The sequence below is a fragment of the Grampus griseus genome (genome assembly GCF_964374135.1).
Source record: "Grampus griseus genome assembly, chromosome: 20".
NCBI lineage: Eukaryota > Metazoa > Chordata > Mammalia > Artiodactyla > Delphinidae > Grampus > Grampus griseus.
In genome coordinates, this window is record NC_139014.1 from 24,804,944 (window position 1) to 24,827,558 (window position 22,615).

Genomic DNA, 22,615 nt, shown 5'->3' on the forward strand with positions numbered 1-22,615 from the left:
GTGGCTAGGCCTCTGGTTCACCTGAGGACAATAATATACTCCGAAGGGTGGCTCTGTGGATCACCTGTGAATTTATGGAGTAAACACCTTGAGAAAATTAGTAGATGTTATGCATATGCAAGCTAGTCATAACAACTAAAAGGTAATAGTTTTTTCTATAAAAAAATAGCCTTACCAAATGAATGGAGATGAAATATTCCCTCTAAGCTTTTAATGTAGCAGTAAGTTCAAAGTACCCTAAACTTCAATTATCCATAAATCAAAAAGGAAAGAGCATTGGGTTGAGTCTGGGGTGAACCTGCTAGCAGGTCACCATGTGCTGGTAATAAATGGCTAAGAATGAAGAAGCTTTGCGCTCCTGGAAAACAGATGTTTGTGAATCCAGCTGGGCTGCTTGAGTTCCTCTTAAGCAGCTATTCCCAATAGAAGGATCAGAATCACCAGGGTAACTGTTTTACCAAACACACTAGTAGAATCTGATACTCCTGAGGTGAGAGGAAGAAGGAAATAATTTCATTCTGGAACTAGCTCCTGGGTGATTTTGGCCACACCTCCCTCTCCTGGCCTGGTTGAGAACTGCAGCTTTTCTGTGAAGTTGCTGCCCACCCTGAGCTGTGGGTGGGAAGCCCTCCACTAAGTTTGCAAAGAGAGTCTCACCACTGGGTGGGACTGAGGGCTACAGTTCCAGGTAAGACTACAGGGCTCCTGTCCTGTTCCCTCAGTAAAATTAATATGAACGTTTGCTGTCCTGCGCTGTTACTGTAGTCTCTCACTAGAGACTGGCTGAATCAGGAACACGATTAAATGAGGCTCAAAAAAAGCTTCCAGGGCTTCCCTGGTGGCACAGTGGTTGGGAGTCCGCCTGCTGATGCAGGGGGATGCAGGGGACGCGGGTTCGTGCCCCCGTCTGGGAGGATCCCACATGCCGCGGAGCGGCTGGGCCCGTGAGCCATGGCCGCTGAGCCTGCGCGTCCGGAGCCTGTGCTCCGCAACGGGAGAGCCCACAACAGTGAGAGGCCCGTGCGCCGCAAGCAGGCCCCAAAGGACTGAGGGGCAGTTAGGTTAGGTCCTGTAGAGTAGGGATGAGACAGGCTATTCATTGTATTCTAGAGCATCCAACCTCACTGGAGAGATGGCTGTGCCTTCATCTAGTGAACTGTCCTATCACATGCCGATCAGGACGACTTCTACTATCATGTCAGAACCCCACAACCTTGTAAACAAAGCACATGGCATTAGACTAAATACCACTGTACTGAATATGGATTCACACTGTGCTACCACATGAGTAGTTTTATAATCATCCTTCCTTCCAGAGTCTCTCCCAAGCAAATGGATCACAATAAGCACACCGTATTAGTAACATCTGCATTACAGCCTGCCTCTTATTACTGAGTAGTCTGGCAAATGGTATGCCTTGGTATCATGTGTGGCTTGTTACTCAGCTCGCCCACATTTCCAGAAAGCCCTATTGTCTATTATTCATATGTCACCTAAACACGTGAGCCAAGCAAACATGTTCTTCATGTACTGCTCACTGCTCACCCTCAGCCAGTGCCCAATGGCGACAGTCCTGACCCTTGGAAATGACATGTTCGATGGGAGATGATTATTGGACTTTCAAATATAAATCAGGTCAGACCCCTAGGAAAGGCAAAAACAAAACAAAACACACTCCTCATACGTGTTTCATATACATATTTATATATATTTCATGTACAAAGTTATTACATTCTGAACCCCAGGGATTCCATAATAGAAATAAATACTGAAATAACTACATTGCTAAATGAGCTTTTTGCTCATAGAAATGAAGCATCAGCCTCTAAAGAAACAGCAAGTGGGACCCTCTAGAACCCATTTTTAAGATTATAGAGGCAAGTAAAATTCTGAATAAAATGTCCTGGACAAAAAACAAATTCAGACCATAAAATGGCTAAAATATATTCAAGTGTTGAGAAGTGTATGACAAAATTAATAATAAAAACTTAATTTTTTTAAAAGAAAAGAAAAGACATTTAGTGTTACAAAATAGCATAACCCTGTTAGAAAAGCATTTATGATTTCCACATTTAATTCTCTCTTCTCTTCTCTTCTCTTCCCTTAGTACAAACTGGGACCCAAACGAGTCCCTTTCTCAACATGATCAATTAAGAAGAGCCCTAAATCTGGTTGAATCCTTTGGTAATGGTCATAATACTCACAAGGAAATAAATATTCAGTTCCACAGCATTTGCAAGACACACGTTCTTTAGGACAGTTAGTATTATGAGACAATTGTTTTGCTTTGTTTTGTCACTAAGGCAACCTATGTTAAAGGGTCCATTCTCACACGCAGGAAGACCTTTACAAGAAATGAACAACACAGAAACTGACAGAATATATCTTAACCTTTTCTATGCAAACACGCTTCGTGTGAAAAGTTATGTGCTGCATATTTTGCACTCAAAATGTTTTACACTCTCAACAAGCTGCAGCTATTAAGATACTCATTCCTATTTTAAAAATTTAGATCCACACAAATTAGAAAAAAACACTCAAAACTGAGTTCCTAAAGAATATTATCCCTTTGCCTCATAGGGATTTGAACCTGCATGGAGCAGTGAGTATTACGTTGATGTATATGATACTGTCATTTTTGTAAATCAGCCATGTTTGAACATCGGAAATTTCACATGGTTCAACATCACACATAACCCAAACATAACAGAATGAGAAAATTCTCAGGTATTCCTTATTTCTTCCAACAGGGGTAATTTTTTTTTTACATGGAGAGACCAACCTGAGGTACTCAAGCCTCTTCTTTACCACTGATGTGGTAGCTATAGGCAATTACACCAACCACTCGCTGCTTACAAGAAGCTTACATTTTGGCATTTTCTTCCTAAGGCTACCACCTTGACCAAAGTGAACGCTACAAGAATATAAGCCTATTGTTGGGGGAAAAGGTGGAAGTAAAGCAATCTGCAAAAAAATATTTAACTGAAATTACAAACAAAGACAAGCTCTTAAAACAAATTTTACAGACATTTTTGTACTCTCTAGTCCCTGAAGTTAAACAGGGCCACAGATATCTGACAATTTTAGATAAAATAACTACACACCTATATTCCTTAAGTTAAAGCCGGTAAGCTTAAAAAGAGCAATAAACAACCATTGTAACATGTTTGCATTTTTCATCTTTAACTCCTGATTTCCTAAATTACAGTCAGTCATAGAAACATGTAAAAGACCAAACAGTACATGGGGTCTGATTCTGGGATGTTTACTTCTTGGGATTAAAATTCCCAAACACTTTGGTGTCTCTTTTTTGTGAATTTATACAACATTCCTCCAAAATATTTAATAAGTGGGTTTTTTTTAAGGTATTGCCAACAGTGGCTCAGATTTATAAAATAAAATAAAATAAAATAAAAACATAGCTTATAAGCTATAGAAAAGTGACCTAAGTTTTGGTGCCCTGAAAAAAGTGACTAAGTAGCTCAAGTAAAAAAATTATCCTTTTAATACAGCTTTTACCAAAGTTTTTTTTCTCCTAGCCATCTAAAGTGGCCACAATTGTACTGTGTACATAATGTGCTTATAGACACCTGTGGCCAAATGGATCCAAAGGCCTCCTCTGACGCATTAAATCCTGTGTACTTTATAATCTAGCCTAATCATCTATATGCTTAAAAGACACTGGTAGTACTTTTTACAAATATCTTTCCATTACAGTTCAGGAAAAAAGTCATTGGTCCTTAAGGATGCTTAGACAATCTGAGACTTCTGTTGTTTCCTTTTCCTGAAGCAGTCCTTCCGATGACTGGGGGGCCTTTGTCCAATAACCTCATATTTTAAGACAGTGCTTAAACTTATATTTAGTTTTGCTTAAAGTAATGGATTAAGAATGATAAATCATAAATTTTCAAGAAGGCTGAGAGGGAAAAAACCTGCAGCATAATGGTTTTTTAAAACTGATTAAACAAGAAAATCAATTATACCCGGACTGTATTTTTTAAATGGGCATTGTGAGTGAAAAGATTGTAATGTCAACTTTTACTTTATGCTATTTTGTCTTCTTCTCCTTCAAAGTCTTCTTCATTGAGGATGGCATTTTAATCTCAAAAGGGCACAAAAGCTTAAATACTATTTACATACAGAATATCAAGTACTGGCAGTTGTGTAGTTTTATACAGAACAAGGGAAAATACCGTTTCTAATTAAATCTCTCGTTCAGTTCATTAGGCCATACTCCATCACCACCACAGCTTTACTCTTACTAACTGATAAGAGCAGTCCAAGAACAACTGGTAAACAAGTGAATTTTTTACACGGAAAAAAACTCATCCAACCACCATCATCCATTAATACAGAAATCCAAAACACAATTTCCTTAAAAAAAAATTCTCCCATTGCTGAAGTGTATCTTCTAAGCCTTATAAATAATAAACCTTTCAAACATGTCAGTATGAAAATGAGCGAGACTAGTCTCAAAAACAAACAAGCAAACAAAAAAAAGACTATTCAGAGAAGCAGGCCTCATAAACTTTAGAGCTCTAATAAGTCAGAAACAAGAAACTTTTATTTAAATAGTGTAGTCTTAATTTCTTTAATATAAAATCCCCCCCCGCAAAATCTGATGAAAACAAAGTTTTATATACCATATAAACAAGATTTGTCAGATTTGAAAGTGAAAGTTAAAGTAATTTACAGTTAGCTTTTAGCCCTCTTGGGACATTTAGATAAATCCTGATAATCTACCTGATATTAGTTTGTGTCAATTTTATAATACATAGGGGAAAACTTTACTATTGTACTTAATGGTACAGTTTCATTTATCAAGTGTTTCCATTAATTTCATTATGAGTGATAGCTAAACAGTGACCCCGTCAAATGAAGTAAGTGACATTAGCTGTGGCAGAGTAAACCACAACTGGATTGCTTTCTAAAATTCACCAGTTTGCAGAAAGTAAACATTCTTTGATTTGTTCATAATATACTGAAATTGCCTATAACACTGGTGCAGTAAAACAGCTAGTTCCTGTATTGTTACAGTAGGACAGATTTTATAGCATAGTTAACAGAAAAAAAATGCTCATACATTATGTGGTGAAACTTATTTCACAAAGAGAGCATTAAATAAAGGGAAAAAGGGAAAATAAACCATGCAGAAGAGATGGCTTCCCCGTCGCCACCTGTTTCCTATGGGTTCACTCACTACCATACATCACTTGCCACACTATCAAGTGACTCCTTTCCGCTTTGGCGACAGAAGGCTCGAGTGGAAGATCCTCTCCAAGAAGCTCTGATTCTCCACCTTCATCACCTGGTGGATGAAACGGAGAGTCCGGTTAAGCATTTTGAAGATACAGGCTGATGCACATCAGACTCACGGTTAGTCCATGAGCAGCATGCATAAGACTCGTCTGCCGCCCATTTCAGAGAACACCGTAAAAGAAATGCCATGCGTCACAATTCTCACTGCCTAACTTCTGAAAGAGACTACTGAGATCAATTTCTCATAGCTAAAATATTACAGGATACGAAAAAGGAAATGGAACAAAAAAGAGATCAAATTCAATTTTAAAAAAGTATACTTACTATTAAAATCAACCTATGCTTTAAGACAAATTCTGCTTTTCATGCTGGATTACCTAGAGATACTGACAAACCTGGTTAAGCAACTTTTAGAAATTTTTAGTGGAAATGAAAAGACCACATAAAGATTTTACTGACATACTCTTTAGTATGGTTCAGGCTACCATGTTGCAATCGAAGAAGAAGTTCCAAATCATCCAGCCGAGTGAAGGCCATCTCTCTCTATAAAGGAATTCTGCACCAACAGTCAGTTCACTTTGAAGTGACTCCATTCCTACTGACATCACCATTCCTAACCTTAACATTAAAAGCCCTGCCTTAAAAATGTGTCAACAAGCCTTCTGCATCAGAAATTTTAGTTTATAACTAATTACATGTGGCACACTGTCATTTATATGACCTAAAATTTTATATATTTTTTTTAACAGAATTAAAACTGAAGTTTTAGTCACCAGTCTACAACATTATATTCTCTAAGGCCTTACGTTTAGAAACTTTTTCAATCATTGTGATTTTAGGCCAGTCCAAAAGGTTCCTTTATTTATAGCAAATAAATAAATTTACATCACAGTGCTTCACAGTTTACAAAGCACGACACTTCCACAAGTGTTTTCTTTGAAACCTCTCTGGCCATTCTTTCTGAGATCCCTTCATAAGCACTCATGATTCTTTAAGTGCAGTATTAAAGCAGGGCTCTATCCTAGAACCTTTTCTTCTGGCCCCTACATACTCTCCTTGGGTGAACTCATCAACCCTTGTGACTTTTAGTACCACTGCGTGTCAGTAGTCCTCATATTATATATCCTTCCTGAGATATGAAACCCTTATACCCAAAAGCCCGGTGGACATCTTCCACCTAGATAACTCCCAACTTCCATGCACTCCAAGGTCAACATGTCCAACACAGAACTCCTCATTCCACTCCCTCCAGATCTGCTGCTTCTGTTCTGATAGTCATTAACTCTAAGTAAATGGATCATTACCTCTTCCTTCACATTCTGTCAGTTACCAATTCCCCATCACAGTGCTAGTCTACTCCTACTGTTTCTACCTTACTCATTTATTTTTTCCTAACCCATTCCCTACCTCTAGTCTTACACCTCCAATCCATTTACACACACATATAATCATATTGCTCTTCTATTTAAAGTCCTCCAATAATTTTCCTTTGCTTTAAAGTGCAAACTCCTTAATTAGGTATATAAAGGCATTCTATAATCCAGCCCCTCCCTCCATTTCTAGATTTACCTCTGGTCAAATTTATATTTGCTTCTACTCCATGTTCCAGTCATTTTTAAGTAGTTTTTCTTCAGCTAAGGTGGTTTCACATTTCTAAGCCTTGGTCAAGCTATCTCTTACCTTGGAATGCCAGTCTCCCCAGCCTTCCCCATACCATCCCCACCCCAATTCTTCAGACTCATGCTCTTCAGTACTGAGTCATCTCAAGCATCATTTCTTGACTTCCTTCTTCCCCTACCCCTAGGAAAAACTGACTACTCCCCATCAGAGCATCTGTAACACTGTAATTTATTACCATGTTTCTATTTCTGTATTGTTCTGTAACTCACTGGAGGGAGACTTTGTCTGATTTGTTTTTGTATCTCATGCTCAAGGCTAACAGGTACACAGTAGCTAATTATTGTTTACAAGGTGAGAAAATGAACAAATGAAATGAATTTGGTTACAAACAACACTTTATGAAGTATTTTTATTTCTCCACTTTGCAGGTGAGGAAACTGAGGTTCTGGGAGGTTGAATGATTTCCCCAAGGCCTTCTGACTCCATATGCTCTTCACATATACCTCAACATACGACCAAACCCTGCTGTTTTCTAATGCTCCTTCAAATAAACACACCTTGGTATAAAAAGGAAAAAAAAAATCATGAAAGTAGGAAAAAAAGAAACATAAAATCATTTTCCAAGTAAAGAGTTCAAAGAAAACCTCTTAGAAATCATGTATCTGAGTTTCTTGCTTACTGTGGGTGAAAATCCACATCACGGAACAGTGGAAACAAAGCCCCCAGAAGCAATGACCTACCCATTCGGAAGTCAATGTAGCCCTCTCCTCCACTGATGACAAGCATAGACTTCAAGGGTGTCTGGCTGCCAGGCTCCTGTGCAGATGGCCCTGCTCTGTCAACTGTTAGATCTGTGCCACTGCTGCCACTCTGTGGGCTGATGACTTGACCTATTTATACAGGAACAGAAGTGAATATTACTTATCAAGGATTGGGGTGGGAGAGACTCATTTTTTCTGAATATTTTCAGAAAGCTGAACAAGGTAAGTACATTCTAATACAGCCAAAGTACTAGGGATGTTAGAAGCCTCTGCATGATCAGAAAACATCTATAAAGGTCATGAAAGCCCAATTTGAAATCCAAGTAAAGCTATTTTGTACTAAAACAGAAATAGGTCCAGAATCCAGTATGAAATCTATATGTGGCTCGGCTGGTCTTAGCTGCCTGCTTCAGACTATTATAATATACATTGTTTTATCTGAGGGGTAGTGGAAAGATCTCTCCCCTGGAAGGGTACATGTGTGTTTATGTAAGAGACAGAAAAGTCTTCAACTTAAGCCGTATGAATTTGGATATTCATAATTAATATTTGAATTGATTTCAAATCCATGGTTTCCTCATATTTAAGGAAAGTACATCTTATTTTTAATTTAGATTATGCAAATAAAATTACTGGGTAATGTGTAATTTGTTCTAACATTTAAGTTCTAATGTAGAATCTTTAAGCATGAAATGATAGAGAGAAACCTTGAAATATCATTGACACTATAACCTCTATGAGTGTGGGGTATTTTTTCTTGCCAGGTCTGCTGTCCTTTGGTCGAACTACACAGACCACGCCTTTAGGTGATAACAGGACAGAGTCCCATGATGTGAAACACTTTATAGACAATTTATGTTGGACATGGATAGGACAGTTTGATTTATTTTCACAGTGCCTCATTCATGCGTTATTCAATTATACTCTAGAAGAAATCAAGCCTGCTAGAGATAACTTCTGTTAGCAGACTAGTTAGTTTTGCCACAGAAGCAAGAGCACAGTGGTATGATATTAAGGCCATCCTGAATGGTTTAATCCTTAGGGCCAACTGGCCAACAAACAACAATGTTGCCAATTCCACTTCCAGATTTATACCCAACAGAAAAGTCTCTCCCATATGCACAAGAAGGTCTACTGCAGTACTGTTTTTTAATAGTGGAGGGAAAACAGAGAAAAAGCCTAGAAGTTGATCTATAGGAGAATGGATAAAAGGTAGCATATTTATTCAGATATTAGAATACCATGGTTAAATGAATGAACTAGATTTTTATGCATAAATATTAACAAATCTCAAAAATGAGAAATAATTTGCAGAATAATATATATGTAACGTAAGACTTAAAAATACAAAAAATACTATATATTGTTTATAGATATGTTCCAATGTAGTAAAAATACAAAAACATGGGCAGAAGGATAAATTTCAACTTCAGGATAGTGGTTATAGATGGACAGGAAAGAAGGAAGGGAAGGGGATTAGAGAAATATAAAGGAGACTCAAAGGGGACTCTATGGCATTATTATTTTTTAAAAAAAAAAAAAACCAAGAAAAGGAACTTCCCTGGTGGTCCAGTGGTTAAGAATCCGTCTTGCAATGCAGGGGACGCTGGTTCGATCCCTGGTCGGGGAACTAAGATCCCACATGCCGCAGGGCATGTGCCCATGTGCCACAACTACTGAGCCTGCATGCCACAACTACAGAGCCTACATGCTCTGAAGCCCCTGCGCCACAAATACAGAGCCCACATAATCTGCAGCCCGCATGCCACAACTACAGAGGAGCCTGCGCATTGCAACAAGAGCCCATGAGCCACAACGAAAGATCCCACGTGCCACAACTAAGACCCAACGCAGCCAAAAAGTAAATTAAAAAAAAATTCCATTTCTATAAGTTTATTCTGAGGAAATAACTATACAAAAATATACATGTACATTTCAAGAAGTTCATTACCATGTTGTTAAGAATACTGAATAATTGGTTAGGGTACCATATGCCAACCCTATACTATATACATTTAATCATTTAATCTTTGGAACATCCTTGGGAAAAATTATAGTGGCTAATTTTATGTGTCAAATGTCTTGGCTCTGGTGCCGAGGCATTTGCTCAAACTCTAGTCTAGATACTGCTGTGAAGGTACTTTTTTAGAAATAATGAACATTTAAATCAGTGGACTTTGAGTAAAGCAGATTACTCTCCATAATGTGGGTGGGCCAATCAGCTGAAGGCCTTAAGAGAAAAAGAGAGGTCCCTCAAGGAAAAGGGAATTCTGCCTCCGGGCTGCCTTTACACTTGAGCTGCAAACATCAGCTCTTTCCTAGGCCTCCAGCCTGCCAGCCTTCTCTGCAGATTTCAAAATTGCCAGCCCCCATAATCACATGAACCAATTCCTTAAATTAAATCAGTCTCTCTCTCCCTCCCTCCCCCTCTTTGCACTCGCTCGCTTGCTCTCTCTCTCACACACACACACACACACACACACACGAACGCACACACGCACACGCACATACCCTATTGGTTCTGTTCCTCGGCAGAACCCTGACTAATACACTGAGATACCACCATGTCCAACATCACACAGTTGGTGTGGCAAAGCCAGATTTGAACTTTGTCTAACTCCTAAACTTGCCTCTTACAGGGAAAAAAAATCCAAAACATAGGTCCTGCTTACAGACGATCAGTAACATCACTTTAGTATTCTCAAGGGACAGAACATTTTTCACTGGACGTCATCACTGCCACCTTTCATCTGGATGGTGCTTTATAGTTCCCAAAGCCCTTTCATTAATCTTTACAACAAATGAGGTTGGCAGAGCAGATATTAATCACATCCTCTTAGGAAATAAAGAAATGAGTATCAGAGGTTAAGCAATTTGCTCAAGACAACAAGGCAAGTGGTAAAGGCCCAGAAGCCCAGACTCCTGCTGCTTCTTGGCACAGCGCCAAAGGTATCAGAGCACATTTTCCATCTCTTCCTGAATACAGCCTTGATGATAGGGACTTCTTTCTAGAAATTTCCTTCATGAGGCCAAAACCATTTTCGGCATTCTGCAGTGACAAAATAGTACCATTGCTTTTCAAAAGTAAAGAAGTCTAAAATCAAGTTTGTTTTTGGGGTAGAGGAGAGATTCCAAAACAGCTTCTATCAAGTATCTCTATAGCACTTTATTCATACCTCCGTTATAGAACATTTCATGCGTTATACTGGAGTCATCTGTCATTTCAGTACTTAGTATTAGACGAGGAAGAGGAACCAAGGGACAGACAATTACAGTTGGCCCTTGAATAATGCAGGGGTTGGGGCACTGACCCTCTGCGCAGTCAAAAATCTGAGTGAAATTAATAGTCAGCCCTCCATATTCATGGTTCCTGTGTCCACAATCTGCATCCAAAGATTCAACCAACCATGGATCATGTAGCAGTGTAGTGTTCACTACTGAAAACAATCTGTGTATAAGTGGATCAGTGCAGTTCAAATGCACATTGTTCAACAGTCAACTGGACATACAACTTCTCAATAGAATAATCTAACTCACCTGGGACTGCCACAAAGAATTTCACAGCATCTCTGTGCCCATGGAAGCAAAGCTGTGCATGTGCCATTGAACAATAGGGTATAAATGTCCCTGGTGTCACTTTATCACTGTTTTCATCACCATATACACGGATGACACTTCCAGGACGATTTCCTGATGCTCCTGAGGTTTTATTTGCTACAATAGAAAACCAAACACCAAATATTTTCCCCTAGAAAACAGTCATGATGCAAGAGATTACTGGTTAATCCTTATGATATTATCTAAAAGCTACAGCCAGTTGAGATAAAACAAGGGCAGCAATGCCAACTCAAGACAAAGCTGGAAAAAAAAAAAGATATACAGCATGCTAGTTATTTTTAAGTTTCTCAGTAAATGGAGTAGGGGATTTTGCCAGTCTAGCAATAGCTAAGTTTACTTCTTAGGTATGTCTGTTTTGTTTTTTAATCCTCATTTTAGAAAACTAACCAGTTATATAGCTTAAAGTGAATAGGTATATTTTTTAGCAGAATTTTTATAGTTTATCTTTTGATTTTTTTCTCCCTTGTGGTAAGAATATCTCCCTTGAGGGGCAGTAAAAAGTTGTGTTTAAAAGGATCCATCCAGTACAATAGAGTAGCCTTTACTTACACCAGACTGATCGTTTGCTGAATTATTTTAGAATGACCAGACTCACAAAACATCCCCATTCCATGGACCAGTAAGTAAATGAAAGAAACATGATTGGTAACAGGAGTAAACAATGTAGATTAAAGACAGTTTTCAGAGATGTTTCGTGTTTTTATTGGAGGCAAAACAAAGTCTGAAAGAAAGGTCAGCTGCAACGAAAGATGATAAACAGACTAAGCTGCTGAGCAGTAGCTTGGAGGCCACGTAACAAACATTAAAAAAAAACAAAAACAAAAAAACACCTGCTGCAATGCAGTGACTGCAAGTGGATGACATTTAGGAACATTCAAGAGGGTATCTAGAGACGTGAGAACGGCCTCACGGTGGCCATGAGAAGCCAGAAAGAAGAGTGTGGTTCAGGATCTGCACTTACCCCTCAGCCCCAGTAAACGTCCCTGGTGGAGGATTACGGCTAAAGTGAGAAAGGAGGAAAGGGGACATGGAGAGGTGCATGACAGGGAGGAGAAGGATTACTATGAGATGCCACTCTCAGCGTCTTCTATCTGGCAACTCAGGAGCTCAAAACTCCTAACTAAATTAACAAAATCCAACTCGGTATAATATCAAGAAACACACAAAGTTCTTACCAAAGCCTCTAAAGAATATCTCTGCTCAAAAAGGACAATTTATTTACTGTGATTTTGCTTTTCTTAATTATAAAGCAATTTAGGTGAATGAGAACTAACTGGGGAACATTTTCTAAATGCTAATATTTCCCCCTTTTCTTTAAGAAATCCCGTGCAAGTAACTATGCTAAAATGGAACTCTGGTCTGTAAAGAACTGAAATGAACTCTGGGGATCCTGGAATCTCTTAAGATATAAGAAGTGATCTAAACATGTAGATTTATAAGTTGTTGTAGTAGAAAATACAGCTGGGATTAAGAATTTAGGTTCTTTAAATTGGTGGTCCAGTGGTTAGGGCTCCTTGCTTCCACTGCCAGGGGCACGGGTTCTCTGCCTGGCTGGGGAACTAAAATCCCACAAGCCTCGCGGTGTGGCCAAAAAAAAAAAGAATTTAGGTTCTTTAAAGGCTCCAGATATACCACCATCCAGTCCTCCTCCTTTCCCCTGAAAATTCTGAGGTGTTTATTTATTGACTTATTTTATGGACTTATTGCACTTTTATTTCAAATCATTCCCTGCCCATGAATTCTGCAGCACAAAAACACTTATTTAATGAATGATCAATGTAATGGAACATAATATGAAAAACATACAATGCACATTTTGTTCACAAAAATAATAATAATGAAGCAAATATAAAAAACATACAATGTACATATTATTCACATTTTTTCAAACAGAGGTAGATGTCTTGTCTCCAATGTCAGGAAGGATTTGCTGGCCTCCTAAGAAACTTCTCCCACAACTCTTAAGCCAAATGGAATATCCTAAACTAACTGCCACAGAGATATGGAAAACTAGGGTATTAGATAGTTAGGTAATGTTTCTGGATACTAGTACAATAAAGCTGAAAGAAAAAATGGACATCAACCATTATTTGAGATGAAACAGGACCATGATTCCTGAAATGAGAAAGAGTTTCTCACAATGAAAAACTTTTAACTGTAAATATTGGTCCTGATATACTTGCTAGAGTCTATAAATTTCATAGAAAGAGTGAAGGAACAATAGTTAGATCTCTGCCATCAGTTTGACTTTCTGAATTACCACAGATTTGCCAGTAACTAAACAATTCCTTCTACCTGAATTCCAGACAAGGCTGTTCCCCACAACTCTCCTGTGACAGTTACCTAAAAACGTACTTACTTTCTGTCAATGGGATGGAGATAATGACACCGTTTCCTGTCCCTACCCACAAACGATTGCAAGACACCATAAGAGCTGTGATCCTCACAAAAGAGAAGCCCAGTTTTCCAGTACCTGTATGACGGGAGAGAAGACATTTTATTGAAAAACTAGAGCAGATGATGTTTTAGGTTCCAAGTCCCTAAGAGTAGCTGGACTAATATAGCAGAGAGGAAATGTGACCAGAGCTAGTTGGATGTTTCCTGAAGAAGGTGCACATCAATGAAGGCGAACGCTCGTTTGGCTTTATCATCTATCTGACAATTCACGGTTAATGGAAAAAGAAAACTCTAAAAGTGGCTGGCATTACATTATCATTCAGAAGAAAGATGCTGTGGATCAGGAAATATGATACAGGATTTACTTAAGGAGCTGCAAAACCAAACCAAACAAACCAAAACACAACACAAAACAAAAAAACCTCAACAAAAACAGTTTACTAGATTGGGGAAATTAAATGTCCTTCCATTTTATAAACGGAGAGAGTTCTTGCTTGCCTTAATTTTCTTTTCACAGGTAAGAAACAATCTTTGCTAACAAAACCTATATTCTTTCCTTGTTTATATATTTGAGTCTAAAGCAGTTTAGAAATTTTAGGATACCATATGCATGTAATTTAGGAAGAATAAATGCACTTTTTTATTTCAAGGGAATTTTAAAACTGATCTTATTTTCAGGGATTTGAGAGGCAAAATTATTAAACAGATAATACATTTAAGACAAACAGCATCTAGTTACTCATAAGTTCTACTTACTAGAAATGAGAGTATGATCATAGAATCACAGTGTTAGAAGGAACCTTAAATAGTCTAAGCTAGAGATCTTTAACTTATGGGCAAAGTACATTCCTGAAATTAGTTTATGTCTATGTGTATATATGGCTGATTCAAGGGAGAGGGCACATCAGGTTTCCTGAGGGCGACGACTCTAAAAAAGTTAAAAACCACTGATGCGGTTCAACCTCTCTTCATAAAGAAATCACTTGTGACGTCCCTAACAGTCATACAGCACTGGACTGGGATGCTAAGGATACTGCAAGGGACAAACCAAAGATAGTCCCTGCCCTTCATGAAGATTAAGTTCTGTCGGGGAGAGAGACAGTATGTATGATACTGGTACAACCACAGTAATGATAAGCCCATGAAGAAAAAGTATAAGAGGTCCTAAATAAAACTGGGAGATCAGGAAAGGTCTCTTCTGGATGTGACATATAAGCTATGCCCGGAAAGCCAAGTAAAAAGGGACTAAGAAAAACTTCTCAGACAGAGGATACAGCACATGTGAGGGCCTTGAAATGGGAAAGAACTTGTTGAGTTTAGGTCCGTGTGGGCAGAACAGAGTGAGCAAGGAGAGAGGTCCAGACCATTTAAGTTCTTCTGATAATGTCACAAAATGTCATCTCACCTAAAGACAAGAATATTCTGAAAGTGGCTGGCATTACATAAGTGGAGGTATGTCTCAGTGATATCTGCACACTGGTTACTATGCAGAAAGCTGACTGGAGTGGAGATAGGAAGACCAGTTAAGAGGCTCATAGTCGTCTGGGGAGGAAAGAATGGTGACCTGGCCTGTGGGAATAGTGGTAGATATAAAGATGTAACTAATTTAAGGGAATTCCCTGGTAGTCCAGTGGTTAGGACTCAGCAGTTTCATTGCCAGGGCCTGGGTTCAATATCTGGTTGGGGAACAAAGATCCCGAAAGCTGCATGGTGTGGTCAAAACAAGACAAAAGACGTAACTGATTTAAGATATTCTGGGGGAAGACTTGACAGTTCCTGCTGATGGGTTAGATGTGGGGAACAAGAGAGGAGTCAGAAATGATCCCAAGTTTCTGTCAAGAACCACAGGGTAGATGGAGCATCTGCCTGACTCTTTCAGTGATAAGAGCTCACTATTCCTGAGGCAACTTACTCATTGGTTCAACCCAGCATTTGAGACCATTTAAAAATAAACCATTTTCTTTGACTGACAAAGATAAAATGCTTTAGAAGCTTACCTAGCATTTTGCTTACATAAGGCTCAATGTCCACATCCTGCAGATGTTGATAAGTGTGTGCATGATAGAGACGGAGTGTGGAATCCAAACGAATGGAGACCCACACGCCATCACCCACCCAGGCAAGCTGCCGCACTTGGCTCTCCTTCCTGGGGTGTGCATCAAATGATTTCTAGAAAAGATTGTTCAATCACAATGTTACTTTTGTTATGTAGGAGTTCGTGTTTAAAAACTGTGCAAATTTGCACAATAATTTGGCAGACTATATATTAAAAGAGGAGCCCAAATATGTTACTCTTACATACACAATTGCTATTATCCTAGACTGCAAAACAAAATGAAGAAGAACCAAAGGATGTTGGATTTCAGCACTGTGTAGGATATCAACTTATGAAAGCAATGCTGACACATCCATTCTATGTAACAGCATTCAACAAAAAGATTGAATTTAACCTCAGGATTTTGTATTGTTCCAGAGCAATACACAAAATAAGATCCTGTTTATAATTAGACAAAAAGGAACTTACAATGCTGTATGTGTGTGTATAGATATCCGCATGTAAGGAATACATCTAAAACATAAAGGCCAAATGGAACTTCTAGGGTTGGGAACAGGATTTGGGACAGAACTTTCATCTTAAAAATTTCCTACTGTTTTTCTTTTCTTAAACAATTAGAATAAATTTATGTATTGTGGCAAAACTTTAAGAAAACAATGCTAATGCTAAGAGGTTTTTGTTTTTACAACAAATTCCCACTGCAATATTATTCCTCAGTCTGTGACACATATACGGATTTGCCTGGATACACACTGAGTAGTGGGGGAGACTTGAGGGTCCTGCTCTCAGATCACCTCTACATAACTAAACATTTCAAGAACCATGTATTCAAATAATACATGTATGCCTCCACGGATACTCAGACACACATTTAGTCATTCATGTGTGAATCTTCCTTCCTTTTTAAAAAACCGCTTCCCCTACTCATAGTCAAAAGCAGAAGGAGAAGTAAAGTAACACAGAAAGCTGAGAATTCATCCAAAATACCACCGGAGTACCCCAAAACACGCAGATTCAGATAACAATTTCTAAAGAAGAAAATAATTAAGCCTTAGGGTCTTCAGGTAATACAAATTCAGTTAAGTACAGAAAACATGGGTTAACTTGCCTCTATTTTCATGGCCTTTGGCTGAACCACATAAATTTTGTTCCTATAGCCACACCAAACTTTGTCATGTACCACAGTCATGCATCGGATGGAATGGTGAGGTCGTCCAAGATCTAACAAGTGATAGTTTGACAAATCCCACTGCCCGTCTTTAAAATAAGAAACAGATGATTAGTTTATGCACACTACCTTTTACTCAATTTTAATTCAAGAAACATTCTATTTGGGTGTGTAATTAAATTTATTGATGAAGCATCCCCCGGATACCATGTATTCAGTGTATATTTACAGAGATTGAGTTCTTTTGTTCTATAAACTGCAAAGTTGGAAGAGACCTCAGAGGTCATATGGTTCAACCTGTCACCCAGTACCTGGACCCCCATGCTCTCAACAGCAGTGATGTGATAAATCAGTTATAAGTTACCTGTTTATAATAATATTTTAAGAATTAGAATGGATTTAAGGTTATTTTGGGGATAATACTGCTCTCGCTCACTTGTATTTTGATATATCTTCTTGGCTAGAAGTCAAGGGCAATGCATTGCTAACACTTTAGGAATTATGCATACTATAATTTTAGTGATGACAGAAATACATACAAATGAGAACCAACCACTGTAAGCTTGCTTTGCTTGAACAATTTCAGTGAAAGAAAACATACTACCTCACAAAGCAGCTGTTCCATTGTAAGAAAGCTATAATTGTCTTAAAAATATTCCCCATACCTAGCTAAAGTCTGCCTGCCTTCTTGTACGTAACCACTCATCAATCTATAGCTTTGCCTAATGGAAACACAGAATAAATCCAGTCCCACTTCATTGCTACCGCCCTGTCTTCTCCTTTCAAAACCAAGCACACCACAGTTTATGGAGTCTTCATCCTAACTCCGCTTTGTCCAGATCCATTTAATGTTGATCTACTAGAGTGGAGCAGGATTATCACCAGCCCTGCTCTGGACTCTAATTTCTATGAGGCTTAGGATGTTAACTCGTATTGAGTTTGATATCACTCTTCAGACCTATCTCCTCCATCTACTCTTCTGAACCCAAATGTAGGACTTTACATGTATCCTTAGTAAATGTATTTTGTTTATCTTGTTCAACATAATTTTGGATTCAGTCTACCAAAATATTTATTATTCCATTTTTTCTAGGTTCTTCTACTCACTAGTTGAGTGACCATGAACAAGTGACTAAAATACTCTGTGCCTCAGTTTCCGCATCTATAAAGTGAGGATGACAATAGAATTTTCTTCTTAAGTTGCTGTGAGGATTAAACGCAGATAGTCTATAAAAGGGCCTGAACAAGGTAAAACGGAGGCCTCTCTTTTTGTTATGGAGTCATTAACCAGCAACCTCTAGCACCTGCCTATCATCTACCTCACATTTCGTGAGGCCCCAAAGGACATGAGACTTTGGGAAAAGGCTTGTGAAAATCTGAATTTAGTGGATCTACGTTTGTATAATATTTCCCTGATCTACCATTCTAGTAGGTAGGAAATGAAATATCACTTTTGTTTGATACATGTACCAAGGAGTTACACGCTCAATTCCCTTAATTTAATTCACTCAAGGCAGTTTTCTGACACCACCACCCTTCTGTGTGCAGATGGTAGAAACACTGGTTTAAAGGGGAAGAATATAAAGAACGTAACATGAAAATGATTAAACCTTACCCAATTAAAAATTCTTTTTAAAAACATCCCAAATGTAAGTGGTTGCAAATTATTTTTAAAATACTGGGCAAAAGAAAACATATCCTCTCACTAAATTTCTCCTAACTGCATAAGTATATGAGTGAAAAACATATACCTCCATTGCACATTCTATAAGAGGACCACGAGGACTATTTGCTCATTATGGTAAACAGGTTTTCACCGAGGTATACTATTAATGTATGTCTGCAGGCAAGAACTCACATACTCACTGATGTCATACACGGTTAGTATTCAGTTTAAACCTTTATTCTTTCTCCTATTAAGTATGATTTCTTTAAAACATAAGAAGCCAATCTGCTTGAAAATGTTCTTGCAAAGCAACAAATTAGCACACATGTTATATATTCATAACAACTCACCAACTCCTCTGTGAAAGATTGCAAGGGTACCATCAGCCAGGGCCACTAACACAATTCCTTTCACATGTCTGCAAACAGGAATGGGGATTTTAGAACTCTCCATCTGGGAATATGGAAGACACTGCATGCTACCGAGCTAGTTCAGAGTTTCTCAGAAGACCAGTCTGTGATGTATTAGGAGCTTACACGAGAACCTAAATGAACATCATTCTTTTCTTCACTGAGAAAGTCTTGCTATGAAAATGTCAGCTCAACTAAATAAAAAGCATGTGTGGTGACTCAGTTGTTTCACTTTCTAGCCCAAGTTCCTCCTCCCATCACAGACTACCAACAAAAGGTCCACAGACCAGAGACACACACCCCAAGTAGAACTAACAGAGTCAGCTCTGTGGACCTAACAGACAAACTGACTTTTGATAGTCAACATACAGGAAAGGACTAGTAAATCAATGCCCCAATCAACATATTCACAAAGTATAAAGAATACTCTAAAACAAATATAAATTAATGGGGTTTAATTGGTTTTCTCCCCCAAAGTACTAAAGAACTCTCAGTATGGTGAGGAATCAACCTGGCAAGTTTTCTCTTATACTTAAAGTTCTCCGGTTTACTTCCTAGTTAGAGTTTCAATCTCACTCATAAAGAGGGTTACAAAAAAATATGGATACTGATTTAGTCATGAAGCACATGTTAACTTTAATAGTCTTAGAATCTAGTTTATACCAAAATACATATTTTTGAATGGAAGAATTTCTAAAATAAAACTTACACAATACTGAGAATCGAATCTTTAAGTTTAATAGAATGGAGACATTTCCTCCACTGGGCTACAGATGAATGGACATACAAACTGCAAGAACAAAATCAAGACTGGTAAGGCATAGGGAACATCAAGTAGTTGTTTATATCTAATAATGAACACAAAGTTCTTTCAGAAGGAAAGAAGAGTAACATAAAAATTTTAGGAAAAAACAATAATGAGAGTAAGCGTAGGCCTAAAGCAGAGAAATAAGCTGCTTAAGCAAACAGAAACATACAAAGAATGAAAAGCTAGAACTAACGCCTGGTTAGTTAGTCTCAGGTTACCCCATACTTCAGAATCCTTGGCTAGAAACCTTTTCAAAAAAATAATCTTACTTTTCTACCATACTGAGCTTTCTGATGACTGAGTGGTTTACATCAGGGAGTGGCAAACTAAGGCCCATAGGCCAAATCTAGCCATCTACCTGTCTTAGTACACTATGCAAACTAAAAATGGTCTTTACATTTTTAAACGGTTGGAAAAAGATCAAAAGGAGAGTATTTCATGACATACGAGACATATGAAATTCAGTGTTCATAAGTTTTATTATTATTGGAACATAGCCACACCAGTTCACTTCAATGCAGCGGCTGCTTTTGCACCACGACAGCATAGTTGAGAAGTTGCTACAAAGATCATATGGCCACGAAACCTAACATATTTCTTATGTGACCCTTCAAAGAAAAAGTGTGCCAAACCTTCATTCTGTAGTGTGAGACCTTTATGGGAAAGACGTACTAGTGATCCTGTTTAACCTTAGGAGAAGCACAAGTCTGTAAGACTCCCCACACGACTACAAAGTCCTATAATGTCTGTTATCATCTCCTAAGCTTTCAGACTCTGATTTGTCCTGGTTTTCCTAGAAGTTATGTTTACAATTGGGCCCTCCTGAAGCCAAAGAGATTGTTTAATCCTTGATATTCCCTGAACACACTCTAGCTTATATAAACCTTTTGTTGTTCAGGATCTCCTATTTCTAGATCACCCAGATTTTAAAGTTTTATTTACCTCTTTTTCCAAGAATATTATATAAAAGGAACATCCTGTGACAAACATATGGTTTACCATTCAGAACCAATGCAAGTCAAAGTCCAGTTTATGAGGCAGTTGCAACATAACCTCAAAATTGTGCGTATATAAAATTCTTTGCTTTAATAAGCACTTTGTGTTTGTATTTGTATGTACCACATTTTAGTTATCTTCTGATTTCAAAAGCAAAAATGAAAGACTAAAGATTTCTAATATTAAAAGAGTTGGTACCTACCAGCCATTCTGAGCTCCAAGCCACATAGTTGGTAAAAGGCTACTCATTTTCTGGGCTTCCTCTCTCATCAGGTCTTGTTCATTTTGTAATACTGATATTTGATCTTTATATGCATCTGAGTCATTACTGGAAAAGGTGAGACAAAGGAAAAAAATCTGAATATGTTTAGCTACAGTTTTCAGGGATTGATCATTTCTATATTTTAGTTTACAGTTTAAAAAAAAATCAAATAATCGAACACTAAATTCCAGTAAAGCCAAAGTTAAATGCTTATATTAAACATTTCAAAAAGAGAGAGAGAGAGAGAGAGAAAGAAAGAAAGAAAGAAAGAAAGAAAGAGAAGAAGAGAGAGAGAGGGAGGGAAGGAGGGAGGGAGGGAGGGAGGGAGAAAGTGGAGAAGGAAGGAAGGAAGAGAGGCAAGGCAATGAGGTGCAGGGTGGAGGGAGAGATAAGAAAGAAATGAAAGAAATATAAATCCATATATTTCAGCAATTGTTAGAAGTAACATTAAGATACTAGGAAGCTCAAGGTACAGAGAACTGAGTTAAGACACGGTGATGAAATATAACAGTGAATATCCAGACTATACTTAAGGTTCTCCCTTACAGTTATTTTGAATTTTATGAGTTTCTTCTGTGGGGAGAGAAAGAGGAGAGATAGTTTGTTTAAAAACCACACACATACACACACACACACGAGGGTGAATTATAAAGAATTTGCTAAAATAAATTAATAAGCTGAAACATGCTTGTATTCTACCCCAAAACCTTCATTCTTTGGACTGTCAGAGGACATTTAGTAAAAAAAAAAAAAAAGCATAACTGGGATATCAAATTCAAAACAGACAAACAAATCAGTAAGTCCAAAAAGATAACTTTATTCTTAAATTAACAATTAAATGTTAAGAGACACCTGGTTGCTCTATTCATTAAGAGGAAGAATATTAAATTGTAAAAAGACTCCAGTTTTGATAGACTCCCATCAGCTTTCTATAAGGCCTAGAGAAGGCAAGAAAGAAAATTAAAGAATTTGCTAAATGGGCCTTATTTTCAAAGGAAGAATCTAAAACAAATTGTTTTCTGGGCTTCCCTGGTGGCACAGTGGTTGAGAGTCCGCCTGCCGATGCAGGGGACACGGGTTCGTGCCCCGGTCCGGGAGGATCCCGCGTGTCGTGGAGCGGCTGGGCCCGTGAGCCATGGCCACTGAGCCTGCGTGTCCGGAGCCTGTGCTCCACAACGGGAGAGGCCACAGCAGTGAGAGGCCCGCGTACCGCAAAAAAAAAAAAAAAAAAAAAAAAAGGGTCATTGAAACCCACATGGGAAATTTAAATTTAAATGGCCAATTTCACTGACAAAGTGGGTGTGAGAGTAGGAGAAGGGATTAAAATGGCAGAGAGTTATTAACAGAATAGAAGACAGTGAGTACAACAATTAACAAAAAATCATACCAAAAGAGAAAATGACTGGGAAGATTTTGACTAATATACCTTATAAGTAAGTTTTTTTTAAGTTGGAAGGAATAGAGAACAAATGGGTGAAAAAATATGTCTAGAGAGAATGCAATGGAAGGAAAAGATGAAGACATAGTTGGAGTAAGTAATAACATCTAAATCTACCACAACAACGTCAAATAGTAGGAATATTTTGACTGCTTG

The 22,615-nt window shown here is 38.1% G+C and overlaps 1 protein-coding gene across 7 annotated transcripts in view; it reads right to left on the reverse strand.

The window, feature by feature from the left end:
- Positions 1 to 1,683: 1,683 nt before the first annotated feature.
- The window catches only part of SPAG9 (sperm associated antigen 9), a 142,667-nt gene continuing 121,735 nt past the window's right edge, over positions 1,684 to 22,615 (reverse strand). For 4 of the 7 annotated variants that reach the window (XM_082678429.1, XM_082678427.1, XM_082678425.1 and 1 more), the window contains 10 exons: positions 20,962 to 21,087; positions 19,665 to 19,745; positions 18,896 to 18,963; positions 16,820 to 16,968; positions 15,653 to 15,824; positions 13,618 to 13,731; positions 12,220 to 12,258; positions 11,178 to 11,354; positions 7,620 to 7,769; positions 1,684 to 5,308 (listed from right to left, as the gene is read on the reverse strand). In XM_082678429.1, the coding sequence (XP_082534555.1) occupies positions 5,193 to 5,308; positions 7,620 to 7,769; positions 11,178 to 11,354; positions 12,220 to 12,258; positions 13,618 to 13,731; positions 15,653 to 15,824; positions 16,820 to 16,968; positions 18,896 to 18,963; positions 19,665 to 19,745; positions 20,962 to 21,087 (1,192 nt within the window). In that variant the 3' untranslated portion in view covers positions 1,684 to 5,192. The remainder of the gene's footprint in view (positions 5,309 to 7,619; positions 7,770 to 11,177; positions 11,355 to 12,219; positions 12,259 to 13,617; positions 13,732 to 15,652; positions 15,825 to 16,819; positions 16,969 to 18,895; positions 18,964 to 19,664; positions 19,746 to 20,961; positions 21,088 to 22,615) is intronic. The other 3 variants (XM_082678430.1, XM_082678428.1, XM_082678426.1) reach the window with 1 other exon arrangement.